The following is a 13,025-nucleotide window of genomic DNA, read 5'->3' as shown; positions in this document are numbered from 1 at the left end:
ACATAAGTGTGGCACTTCATTGGTGTCCATGTCGACACCTGAGAATGAATATGAAAACATTGAAAAAGTGAAAAATAAATCTTGTCAACCTTTTTCATTGTCGACCATAGCCATGTCAGTGTTTTGCATGTGCCATTTAATCGTGGGGATGCCGTGAATGGGGGGGGGGGGGAGGGAGGGAGGTGCATACCTCCCAACATGACCCTCTCCAGGAGGGACACATTGCTCTGTTTCTGGACTTTCTTCTTAATTTATGGATTGCCATCACCTGTGCTTAAACACCTTTCTTATCAATTACCCTGTTTAAAACAGGTGATGACAATCATAAATTAAGATGGAAGTCCACAACCCAGCGTTACAGCTCCAGACACACTTTGAGTGACAGATGTAGCCAAATATATAAGAGATTTAAGTGAATTACACCTACTCTATAAAGAATCCAAGTTAACGGATACTCTAGACCGATTGTGTAATTACGCTAAGAATATCGATGTACAGCCCCTGATGAAGTCGATATGACGAAACGCGTTGGGTTTTCTGTATAATATTGTCTACGTGTTTAGGAATTCTGGAATACCGAATTATTACAAGCTGCGAATGAATTCTGTACAAGGAAAATTTTAATTACTTCAAAATTTTATTAAAAGAAAGTTGTTTTCTCCATCCAGCGAATGGTTGTAAATCTCTATAAGAATTGTAAGCTGGTGGTGGCACTTTTAAGGGCGCACTCTATATACTTCTTTGGGTACTCTTTACCTAGAACGGCGCCCGCGATTGAAATCGCGGTCGTCGGGGGTAAAAATCGCGGGCATCGCGGGTAAATCGGGATGGCCGCGATGCCCGTGATGACCGCGATTTTCCCATAGGGAACAATGTTAAAAAGTCAGATTGACCGCGATTTGACTGTTAAATGCCTCAATGGACCCGATTTGGCCCTAGGAATCAATGTTAAATGGGCCACAGAGCCCAAATAAGCACAATTAACCCTTAAATGTCCCCCCCAATTTTTAACGCCACCCCACGATCCACGCGAACCCGAAGCGTGGCGAGCGCAGCGAGCCCGCGAGGGGCGGCGGTACGCGTCCTCCGACCTTTTCATGCCCTACTATCCACTAGGGCGTGGAGTGAGAATATAATAGTGTGGCGAGCGCAGCGAGCCACCGAGCCCGAAGCGTGGCGAGCGCAGCGAGCCCCGCGAGGGGACGCGGATACCTTCACAGTTATACGCGTCCCCTCGCGGGCTTCACAGGTGTCCGTGGCGACGCCGACACCTGTGAAGCCCGCGAGGGTACGCGTCTACCTGTGAAGGTATCCGCGTCCCCTCGCGGGGCGCGCTGCGCTCGCCACGCTTCGGGCTCGGTGGCTCGCTGCGCTCGCCACACTATTATATTCTCACTCCACGCCCTAGTGGATAGTAGGGCATGAAAAGGTCGGAGGACGCGTACCGCCGCCCCTCGCGGGCTCGCTACGCTCGCCACGCTTCGGGTTCCCGTGGATCGTGGGGTGGCGTTAAAAATTGGGGGGACATTTAAGGGTTAATGGGCTCTGTGGCCCATTTAACATTGATTTCTATGGCCAAATCGGGTCCATTGAGCCATTTAACAGTAAAATCGGGTCCATCGCGCCTTTTAACATTGATTCCTATGGGAAATCGGGAGCATCGCGTCGCGGGCATCGCGGGTACATTTATGGCCGGCCGCGACGCGACCGACACGATTTCCATGTTTAACATGGGTTTCAATGGGAAATCGCGGGCATCGCGTCGGTCGCGTCGCGGCCACACATAAATGTACCCGCGATGCCCGCGACGGGCGCCGTTCTAGGTAAAGAGTACCCTTCTTTGTTTATATATATATATATATATATATATATATATACTAGGTGATTCATCGCGCCCTACGGGCGCTCTTCACACCGTCGTAAGGGGCTGCGCCCCCTTAATTTGTGAACATTTGCATATGAGAAAGATGGTTAGAATTGTATGAAAGATGCCTGTATTGCAACTTGAGTTATAGGTGAAATGTGTTAAATAGAGAGCATATGATGTGGAAGGGGGTGTGTATTGTTTTGGTTAATTAAAAAGCGGTTACAGAGTAAGATGTACATTGATAGTGTGGATGGTACAGTGACATTTGTGGGTGTGGGGGGGGCTGTGTGTGCATGTTGTTTAGGTGTGTGTGTGCAATAGTATAGTAGGGTGTTTCTGAGTCAGCGGCTCCCCACTGGCGGAGGTCACGACACAGGAAAACAGGAGGCTGGGTAGTGATAGGGGTGTGTGGGCATAAGGGGGACTAAAGAGGAGGGTGGGAGATACTGTGCAGCTTCTGCCAGTGGGTGAGGGTCCAGCGTGGCAGTACAGGATGGTGGCCCTTAGTCAGTGTCTCCTCCTACTGGGTGGGAGTTCGGGTGCATGAGAGCAGGAGGCTGGGCTATGAGGCATGATAGGGGCATGTGGGCAAAACAGCGTCAGCGACTCCCCAGTGGTGGAAGTTACGGTTCAGGAGAGCAGGAAGCTGGGTAGTGATAGGGGTGTGTGAGTATATGGGGGACTAAAGAGGGGCTTAGGGGTGCCGTGAATTGCAGGGGTGCCGTAAATCAAGGGAGGGGGGCGCAGGTGTCGGCGAATCGCGGGAGAGGGTCCGCAAAGCGTGGGAGGGGGCATGAATTGCGCGAGGGGGGGTTGCGAATCGCGGGAGGGGGGTGCACGGGGGGTCCGTGAATTGCGGGAGGGGGGGCACGGGGCGCGATGAATCACCTAGTTGGTTATATATTCTTGTAGATGGATGGTAGGATGTTGCTGTCATTCAGAATGCATTTACATAAACAGTAATAGTAGCAGTAAAAGGTCTGACTTAAAACACCTACAGTAAAACAGAACAGGTGTTATATATTATACAAAGAATTGGTTGATGATGTGTAGGTTGACGTGCACATAGTTCATAGTTGTCACTGGAAAAAAATTGCTACAAGAAAAAATCAACACAGAAAGTTCAACACATGTAAATGTTGACATAAGTGTCCATGTCGACACATGAGAATGAATATGAAAACATTCCAAAAAAGAAAAATAAATCTTCAAAAACTCATGTCAACCTTTTTCATTGTCGACCATAGCCGTGCCAGTGTTTTGCATGTGCCATTTAATCCTGGGGTTGCCGTGAATCGCGCGCGGGGGTGGGGGGGGAGGGAGGGGGTGAGGGGTGTCCGCTAATCACGGGAGGAGGGGTCGTGGGGGGATGCCGTGAATTGCGGGAGGGGGAGGTCGCGGGGGGGGTGTGGGTGCCGCGAATTGTGGGAGGGGGGGTGGCGCGGGGGGTTGCAGTGAATCGCGGGAGGGTGGGTCGCGGGGGCGGGTGGTTGCCGCAATGACAGGAGGGGGGGTCAGGGGTGGGGAATCGCGGTGGGAGGCACCGTGAACCGCGGTCGCGGGGTGCTGCGAATCGCAGGAGGGGGGGTGTGACGGGGTGGGGCCGCGAATCGCGGGAGTCACCGGGGGTGCCGCGAATTGCGGGGGGTGTGCTGCAAATCACGGGAGGGGGGTCGCGGGGGTGCCGCGAATCGCCACAAGAAAAAATCACACAGAAAGTTCAACACATGTAAATGTTGACATAAGTGTCCATATCGACACATGAGAATGAATATGAAAACATTCAAAAAAAGAAAAATAAATCTTCAAAAACTCATGTCAACCTTTTTCATTGTCGACCATAGCCGTGCCAGTGTTTTGCATGTGCCATTTAATCCTGGGGTTGCCGTGAATCGCGCGCGGGGGTGGGGGGGGAGGGAGGAGGTGATGGGTGTCCGCGAATCACGGGAGTAGGGGTCATGGGTGGATGCCGTGAATTGCGGGAGGGGTTGTCGCGGGGGGGTGTGGGGGTGCCGCGAATTGTGGGAGGGGGGGCACGGGGGGTTGCAGTGAATCGTGGGAGGGTTGGTCGCGGGGGCTTGCCGCAATGACAGGAGGGGGGGTCAGGGGTGGGGAATCGCGGTATGGGGGGTCGTGGGGGGCACCGTGAACCGCGGGAGGGGGGCCCGGGGGGTTGGCGCGAATTGTGGGAGGGGGGGTCGCGGGGTGCCGCGAATCGCAGGAGGGGGGGTGTGTCACAGGGTGGGGCCGCGAATCGCGGGAGTCACCGGGGGTGCCGCGAATTGCGGGGGGGGTGCTGCAAATCGCGGGAGGGGGGTCGCGGGGGGTTCCGCGAATCGCCACAAGAAAAAATCAACACAGAAAGGTCAACACATGTAAATGTTGACATAAGTGTGGCACTTCATTGGTGTCCATTTCGACACATGAGAATGAATATGAAAACATTGAAAAAGTGAAAAATAAAACTTGTCAACCTTTTTCATTGTCGACCATAGCCATGTTAGTGTTTTGCATGTGCCATTTAATCGTGGGGATGCCGTGAATGGGGGGGGGGGGGGGGGGGGGAGGGAGGGAGGTGCATACCTCCCAACATGACCCTCTCCAGGAGGGACACATTGCTCTGTTTCTGGACTTTCTTCTTAATTTATGGATTACCATCACCTGTGCTTAAACACCTTTCTTATCAATTACCCTGTTTAAAACAGGTGATGACAATCATAAATTAAGATGGAAGTCCACAACCCAGCGTTACAGCTCCAGACACACTTTGAGTGACAGATGTAGCCAAATATATAAGAGATATATATATATATATATATATATATATGTCTTATGTCTGTGTGTAACCAAAACACTGCCATCTGCTTGCAGCGAGTGAAACTACGTCTCTTTCTCTCACACATACAGAAACACGGAGGCAATTACACGTACAGAAACACACAGAGACTAACTTTCAAAGCTTTTGCTTCGAGCGAACTTAGCTAGTTTAATATATATGAACACAAAAATGTCTCCACTACACCTATACTGTACCTGATAACTCCTGGCATTATAATCAATTCACAATCAGAGCAGCTGGACAGTATTCTCTACCTGCCCAAAATATGTTCAGAGGTGCGGCTGCAGGAAGTGGTCCCCAAACATTAACATGTCCTAGGCGAGAGGTGGAATCCAGCTTTCCGACTGCAATAAGTCACTTTCTCATCCTAAATGTTCTGAACATGGGGGGGTAATTCAGACCTGATTGCATGACCGAGAATTATCGATACACTGCACATGCATATGGGCCGCAATGCATTTCAGATTTCAGCTGAAATTGATACAAATATCAGTGATAGGTAATTAGGGCAATGGCAATAAGGAGAACAATGAGAGATGGTGGAATGAGGTAGAAATGGGAGGTTTGGGGAGCGCCTTCTCTGAATGGGAAGCGGTGATCTATTAGAATGAACTTAGGTCTACAGTCATTAGGTCGACCCCACTAGGTCGACTGGCAGGAAGGTCAACCTGACTTAAGGTCGACATGGGCCAAGGTCGACATGACTTAAGGTTGAATTTGCATAAAGGTCGACATGAGGAAGGTCGACGGGTCATAAGGTCGACATGGTTTTTTCACTGTTTTTTGAGCCGACATGTGCCGACAGGCGGTATTTCATGCCCTACCATCCACTAGGGCGTGGTGGGAGAATAAAATAGTGTGCCCGAAGCATTGCGAGCGAAGCGAGCGATGCGAGGGTCCAATTCTCATTGCCGACTGTGTCGACATTCGGATCAAAAAACAGTGAAAACCCCATGTCTACCTTATGACCAGTCGACCTTCCTCATGTCGACCTTTATACAAATTCGACCTTAAGTCAGGTCGACCTTCCTGCCAGTCGACCTAGTGGGGTCGACCTAATGACTGTAGACCTAAGTTCATTCTGACAGATGTACCGATTCCCTCTGAATAGATATCAATGTGCATCTAAATAAGCTGACACCGCATCTAAACAGTACAAGGGGACTCAGGGCCACTGGACACACCCACAGAGTGACGAAGGGTGTGGCAGAGGTGCATGCAGCAGTATCCCGGCTTCTTGCTTATAGGTTACGAGGTCTCGAATTGTGTCAGCATATATAGGAGGGTAGGGGGGGTTTCTGTCAGAAGGAAATCATCTGAGGTGATGAGAAAAGTCAGTTATGAATGTGGAATGGTGCAAGGTATGTTATACACAGCATATATACTATCACTAGGTGATTCATCGCGCCCTACGGGCGCTCTTCACACCGTCGTAAGGGGCTGCGCCCCCTTAATTTGTGAACATTTGTATATGAGAAAGATGGTTAGAATTGTATGTAAGATGGCCTGTATTGCAACTTGAGTTATAGGTGAAATGTGTTAAATAGAGAGCATATGATGTGGAAGGGGGTGTGTATTGTTTTGTTTAATTAAAAAGCGGTTACAGAGTAAGATGTACATTAATAGTGTGGATGGTACAGTGACATTTGTGGGTGTGGGGGGGGGGCTGTGTGTGCGTGTTGTTTAGGTGTGTGTGTGCAATAGTATAGTAGGGTGTTTCTGAGTCAGCGGCACCCCACTGGCGGAGGTCACGACACAGGAAAACAGGAGGCTGGGTAGTGATAGGGGTGTGTGGGCATAAGGGGGACTAAAGAGGAGGGTGGTAGATACTGTGCAGCTTCTGCCAGTGGGTGAGGGTCCAGCGTGGCAGTACAGGAGTACAGGATGGTGGCCCTTAGTCAGTGTCTCCTCCTACTGGGTGGGAGTTTGGGTGCATGAGAGCAGGAGGCTGGGCTATGAGGCATGATAGGGGCATGTGGGCAAAACAGCGTCAGCGACTCCCCAGTGGTGGAAGTTACGGTTCAGGAGAGCAGGAAGCTGGGTAGTGATAGGGGTGTGTGAGTATACGGGGGACTAAAGAGGGGCTTAGGGTGCTGCCGTGGGTGGATGCCGTGAATTGCGGGAGGGGGGGGGGTCGCGGGGGGGGGGGGTGTGGGTACCGCGAATTGTGGGAGGGGCGCGGGGGGTTGCAGTGAATCGCGGGAGGGTGGGTCGCGGGGGCGGGGGGTTGCCGCAATGACAGGAGGGGGGGTCAGGGGTGGGGAATCGCGGTAGGGGGGTCGTGGGGGGCACCGTGAACAGCGGGAGGGGGGCCCGGGGGGTTGGCGCGAATCGTGGGAGGGGGGGTCGCGGGGTGCCGCAATCGCAGGAGGGGGGGTGTCACGGGGTGGGGCCGCGAATCGCGGGAGTCACCGGGGGTGCCGCGAATTGCGGGGGGTGTGCTGCAAATCGCGGGAGGGGGGTCGCGGGGGGTGCCGCGAATCGCCACAAGAAAAAATCAACACAGAAAGTTCAACACATGTAAATGTTGACATAAGTGTGGCACTTCATCGGTGTCCATGTCGACACATGAGAATGAATATGAAAACATTAAAAAAAAGAAAAATAAATCTTCAAAAACTCATGGCAACCTTTTTCATTGTCGACCATAGCCGTGCCAGTGTTTTGCATGTGCCATTTAATCCTGGGGTTGCCGTGAATCGAGCGCGGGGGAGGGAGGAGGTGAGGGGTGTCCGCAAATCACGGGAGGAGGTGTCGTGGGTGGATGCCGTGAATTGCGGGAGGGGGGGTCGCGGGGGGGGGGGGTGTGGGTGCCGCAAATTGTGGGAGGAGGGGGCGCGGGGGGTTGCAGTGAATCGCGGGAGGGTGGGTCGCGGGGGCGGCGGGTTGCCGCAATGACAGGAGGGGGGGTCAGGGGTGGGGAATCGCGGTAGGGGGGGTCGTGGGGGGCACTGTGAACCGCGGGAGGGGGGCCCGGGGGGTTGGCGCGAATCGTGGGAGGGGGGGTCGTGGGGTGCCGCGAATCGCAGGAGGGGGGGTGTCACGGGGTGGGGCCGCGAATCGCGGGAGTCACCGGGGGTGCCGCGAATTGCGGGGGGTGTGCTGCAAATCGCGGGAGGGGGGTCGCGGGGGGTGCCGCGAATTGCCATAAGAAAAAATCAACACAGAAAGGTCAACACATGTAAATGTTGACATAAGTGTGGCACTTCATCGGTGTCCATGTCGACACATGAGAATGAATATGAAAACATAAAAAAAAAGAAAAATAAATCTTCAAAAACTCATGGCAACCTTTTTCATTGTCGACCATAGCCGTGCCAGTGTTTTGCATGTGCCATTTAATCCTGGGGTTGCCGTGAATCGCGCGCGGGGGTGGGAGGAGGTGAGGGGTGTCCGCAAATCACGGGAGGAGGTGTCGTGGGTGGATGCCGTGAATTGCGGGAGGCGGGGTCGCGGGGGGGGGGTGTGGGTGCCGCGAATTGTGGGAGGAGGGGGCGCGGGGGGTTGCAGTGAATCGCGGGAGGGTGGGTCGCGGGGGCGGGGGGTTGCCGCAATGACAGGAGGGGGGGTCAGGGGTGGGGAATCGCGGTAGGGGGGGTCGTGGGGGGCACCGTGAACCGCGGGAGGGGGGGCCCGGGGGGTTGGCGCGAATCGTGGGAGGGGGGGTTGTGGGGTGCCGCGAATCGCAGGAGGGGGGGTGTCACGGGGTGGGGCCGCGAATCGCGGGAGTCACCGGGGGTGCCGCGAATTGCGGGGGGTGTGCTGCAAATCGCGGGAGGGGGGTCGCGGGGGGTGCCGCGAATTGCCATAAGAAAAAATCAACACAGAAAGGTCAACACATGTAAATGTTGACATAAGTGTGGCACTTCATTGGTGTCCATGTCGACACATGAGAATGAATATGAAAACATTGAAAAAGTGAAAAATAAATCTTGTCAACCTTTTTCATTGTCAACCATAGCCATGTCAGTGTTTTGCATGTGCCATTTAATCGTGGGGATGCCGTGAATGGGGGGGGGGGGAGGGAGGGAGGTGCATACCTCCCAACATGACCCTCTCCAGGAGGGACACATTACTCTGTTTCTGGACATTCTTCTTAATTTATGGATTACCATCACCTGTGCTTAAACACCTTTCTTATCAATTACCCTGTTTAAAACAGGTGATGACAATCATAAATTAAGATGGAAGTCCACAACCCAGCGTTACAGCTCCAGACACACTTTGAGTGACAGATGTAGCCAAATATATAAGAGATGTACTTACAGTAGTTGCAAACATAAAAATGTTATGGCATTGGTTTATTTTGCTTACTATCATGTACTTACAGTAGTTGCAAACATAAAAATGTTATGGCATTGGTTTATTTTGCTTCCACTCAATTTTCTTTTAGACAATTCTGATCAGACAAGCCGATCGCTTAAAGGTTATCAATATAGAATTATCCAATGTGCAATGCCAGCTGGACCAGAAAAAAGCAGAACTTTATAGGACTCAGGCGAAGTTTGATGCAGCCATGTTACACAAAATGGTGAGTGAATGGGGAACTTGGGAGACAAAATATTGGTACTTGTGTACTAGCACGGCGCCCCGATAATTAGTCGCCCGATTTTTTAATTGAATCGCATTGCATGCCATACACCCGATGGCATGCGATGCGACGCGATTTTAACTCATATTCCATATTAAATTGTATAAGCACCCTAAATGGGTGCTTTTAAGCACCCCAATGGGTGCTTACAATGCTTAAATGCACCCCCACGCCACCCCCCAAGTATAAACGTGAACCCGAAGCGTGGCGAACGCAGCGATCCCGCGAGGGGCGGCGGTACGCGTCGTACGACCTTTTCATACCCCCACTATCCACATCGGCGTGGAGTTGAGAATAGAAAGTGTTGCGAGCGCAGCGAGCCACCGAGCCCGAAGCGTGGCGAGCGGACGTGGATACCTGTGAAGCCCGCGAGGGGACACAAATAGCTGTGAAGGTATCCTCGTCCCCACGCGGGGCTCGCTGCGCTCGCCACGCTTCGGGCTCGGTGGCTCGCTGCGCTCGCCACACTTCTCTATTCTCAACTCCACGCCGACGTGGATAGTGGGGTATGAAAAGGTCGTAGGATGCGTACCGCCGCCCCTCGCGGGCTCGCTGTGCTCGCCACGCTTCGGGTTCACGTTTATACTTGGGGGTGACGTGGGGGTGCATTTAACCATTGTAAGCACCTATTAGGGTGCTTATACAATTTATAATCGCATCGCATTGTATGGCATTGTATGCCATATACAATGGCATACAATTTTAAAATTATATGCCATTGTACAGCATCGGCCGATATCGCATTGCATGCGATATGGTCTGCGATGCGATGCGATGGCCGCCGTGCTAGTACACAAGTACCAAAATATTTAACTGTAACACCCTCTAGGGCAGCTGTTCTCGAACTGTGGGTCCCGACCTTCTCAGCATGGGGTCGCGACTCCATGTTGCTCACCATCAGGATGATGATTTTTCTAATCTCAGTCAGTGATTCAAGGTGTCTGAAACATCTGTTGAATTGTCTGTTATTTGAGACTCACATTATTTTGTGCCTCCACAATAGTGGCAGCTGGTGATGTGATGACCTTCTGAAGTAACTTTCTGGGGTCCCATAATCAATGTTATTGTCTGATGGGGTCCTGTAATCAATGTTATTGTCTGATGGGGTCCTGTAATCAATTTTATTGTCTGATGAGGTCCCAGAACAATAGTTTGAGGACCTCTGATCTAGAGGCCACTTATTCTATAACAGGAGATATTTTTCCACCTGTGAGGGATGAGAAGCAGGACGGTAGCTCCTGCACTCTTCTGGCAGTGGGGAAGGGCAGATTCACAATGCTCACAGAGAGAAAGAGCTGAGGAATGAGAGAATCTGTAGCCAGGAGCCTGTAGTGTGAGCAGCCAAGTGAGATGTCCACCATGCCACGCCCAGGAGTGGGTAAACGCTGCAGAGATATTGATGGAGTACCATTCCCAGCAGCCATTAGAGGGGGTCACCGATGAGGCAGTGTAGCTATAGGAGAACCCGCCCTGATATGAGAGAAATAGGCTGCAGCTCAGAGTGTCTGAGCTGTAATTGTACAGAAGTCTGTATACAGTACTGCTGTCCCATATGGAGGAGAGGTAGCTATACTGTATGTGTGTTACTGTCTATATATTGCTGGTCCTTATTGTCTGCAGAGAGAGGCAGAATGGAGTAGCACATAAGGAGGTACTCATGCACTTTTGTTGGGTGTTTCCTCCATCAAAGCTGAGATAACTGCTGCTGGACACAGGTATTGTGGAACTTCAAGCACCAGCCAGTGCAGGGCCATGTGGGACCGTGTGTGTGGAAACAAAACATTTATGGTAACTGTGCTATAAGACTGCGCTGGTGCTGATGATGGAATGTAACCATATCTGTAAGACTATCTATGCCATCTGTGTTTGAGCTGGAGGGAGAGGAGAAGCTTTCTCTAACCATATTCGTATCCATTAAAGTTTTGTGCCGGAGGAGAGAAATAAAGGAGGTCTGGAGCCCAAACCATTTCAGTATGAGCGATGGCTGCATAATCTGTACCTTACTGTACAGTATGTGTGACTGTTATAAAGCCTGCATGGGCAGGGACCCTTTCTCAGGTACTGTACAGTATTGCCCGCACTCTGGAGATCTAGCCTTGGGCAATTGGCGGTATATCACTGCCAAATGCACCTTGCATCACACCGCACACTGATGCCCTAGTTTTTATGTTTTGGACATCACCATGGGCCTTATTCTAGTTCACTCTTTCTGACAAAATCCTTCTTAGATGGGCAAAGCCATGTGCACTGCAGGGGGACAGATGTAACATGTGCAGATAGAATTAGATTTGGGTGAGTTATTTTGTTTCTGTGCAGGGTAAATACCGGCTGCTTTATTTTTACACTGCAATATAGATATCAGTTTGAAGTACAAACCCCACCCAAATCTAAATCTCTCTGCACATGTAACATCTGCCCCACCTGCAGTGCACATGGTTTTGTCCATCTAAGAAGGATTTTGTCAGAAAGAGTGTAAGGCCCCATATGTAGAATTCAAAGCTGGGTGAGATATTTTTTGTGACGTTCCTGACACCTGATTGGACAGGTGACCTCTACAGCATAATAAGAAGCCATCGGTGACATCACCTATCCTATCCGGTGACAAACCCAAAAGTGCCACCCCTCAGTTTTCCCAGTAACAAAATAAAATATCCACATCTCTACCAGCCATAGTAATAGTTTAAAAACATTAATGCAAATTCTATGTAAGAGAAGTTTATATTCATAATTGACATTTTTTATTCCTTAGAACCTTCTCAGTGATGTAGAACATTGCAGAAAGAAGTTAGAACCTGCATCAGCTCTTATGGATGGGCTTAGCGGGGAGAAGGTCAGATGGACCCAACAATACATGGAATTCAAATCTCAGATTACCAGGTAGAATTTACCCTATTGCAGCAACAAGTAGGTCAAACAGAATGCAGCAGTACTTGAAGTGCAACTGTCCGTGTTACATAGGTATGGGGAAGCCTTCACCAGAAAGCCAATGGCTACCAGCAGGGAAGCCGAAAGGTATGCCGGGCCCCGTCCCACGATTAGGCCAAACCCCCAAAAGGTTTTAGGTGGGTGAAAAAACACTCTAAAGTCATCCCCCCTCAGCGGCAGCAGCACACACCTACAGCATGTGCTGACCAGGACCCCTGCCTGGCCCCTCCGGCAAGCCTGGGCCCGGGTAATTAGTACCCGCTCCCCACCCCTCTCGGCGGCCCTGGCTACCAGTAATGCTTCTCTGAGATAAGGACCCCCAGACTATGCTGCACATACTCCATTATACATCAGTGGTAATGCTGATCACGATTGAGATTTATCTGTATCTGGAAACTATGGGCCTTCCTTTGCACAGTTGTGTGCTACTTGAACATCAAGGACTGATACAGAAGTACTACAGGTTGAGTATCCCTTATCCAAATATCCGTTATCCAAATTCCGAAAACCATACATTGCAGAAAGTGCAAAAAGCATTTTTACTTGCTAAAAGCACTACTGGGTCATCTGTAACAGGGCATACTATGTAACTGCCACTACTGGGACATCTGTAACAGCACTGCTAGGGGCATGATATGTATCTGCCACTACTGGGACATCTGTAACAGCACTGCTAGGGGCATAATATGTAACTGCCACTACTGGGACATCTGTAACAGCACTGCTAGGGGCATGATATGTAACTGGCACTACTGGGACATCTGTAACATCACTGCTAGGGGCATAATATGTAACTGCCACTA

At 50.9% G+C, this 13,025-nt stretch overlaps 1 protein-coding gene across 9 annotated transcripts in view; it reads left to right on the top strand.

Moving 5' to 3' along the window:
• DNAH8 (dynein axonemal heavy chain 8) overlaps positions 1 to 13,025 on the top strand; it is a 358,983-nt gene that overhangs the window by 266,168 nt on the left and 79,790 nt on the right. For all 9 annotated transcript variants that reach the window (XR_014471558.1, XR_014471559.1, XM_083175420.1 and 6 more), the window contains 2 exons: positions 9,100 to 9,237; positions 12,047 to 12,174. Coding sequence is in view for 7 of the 9 variants with exons in the window: in XM_083175420.1 (XP_083031546.1) it covers positions 9,100 to 9,237; positions 12,047 to 12,174 (266 nt within the window). In the remaining 2 variants the exon portion in view is untranslated. The remainder of the gene's footprint in view (positions 1 to 9,099; positions 9,238 to 12,046; positions 12,175 to 13,025) is intronic.

The sequence above is a fragment of the Crinia signifera genome, chromosome 3 (assembly GCF_055691185.1).
Source record: "Crinia signifera chromosome 3, ASM5569118v1, whole genome shotgun sequence".
NCBI lineage: Eukaryota > Metazoa > Chordata > Amphibia > Anura > Myobatrachidae > Crinia > Crinia signifera.
Note: the sequence above shows the minus strand (reverse complement) of the source record. Positions and strands in the feature narration are given on the sequence as shown.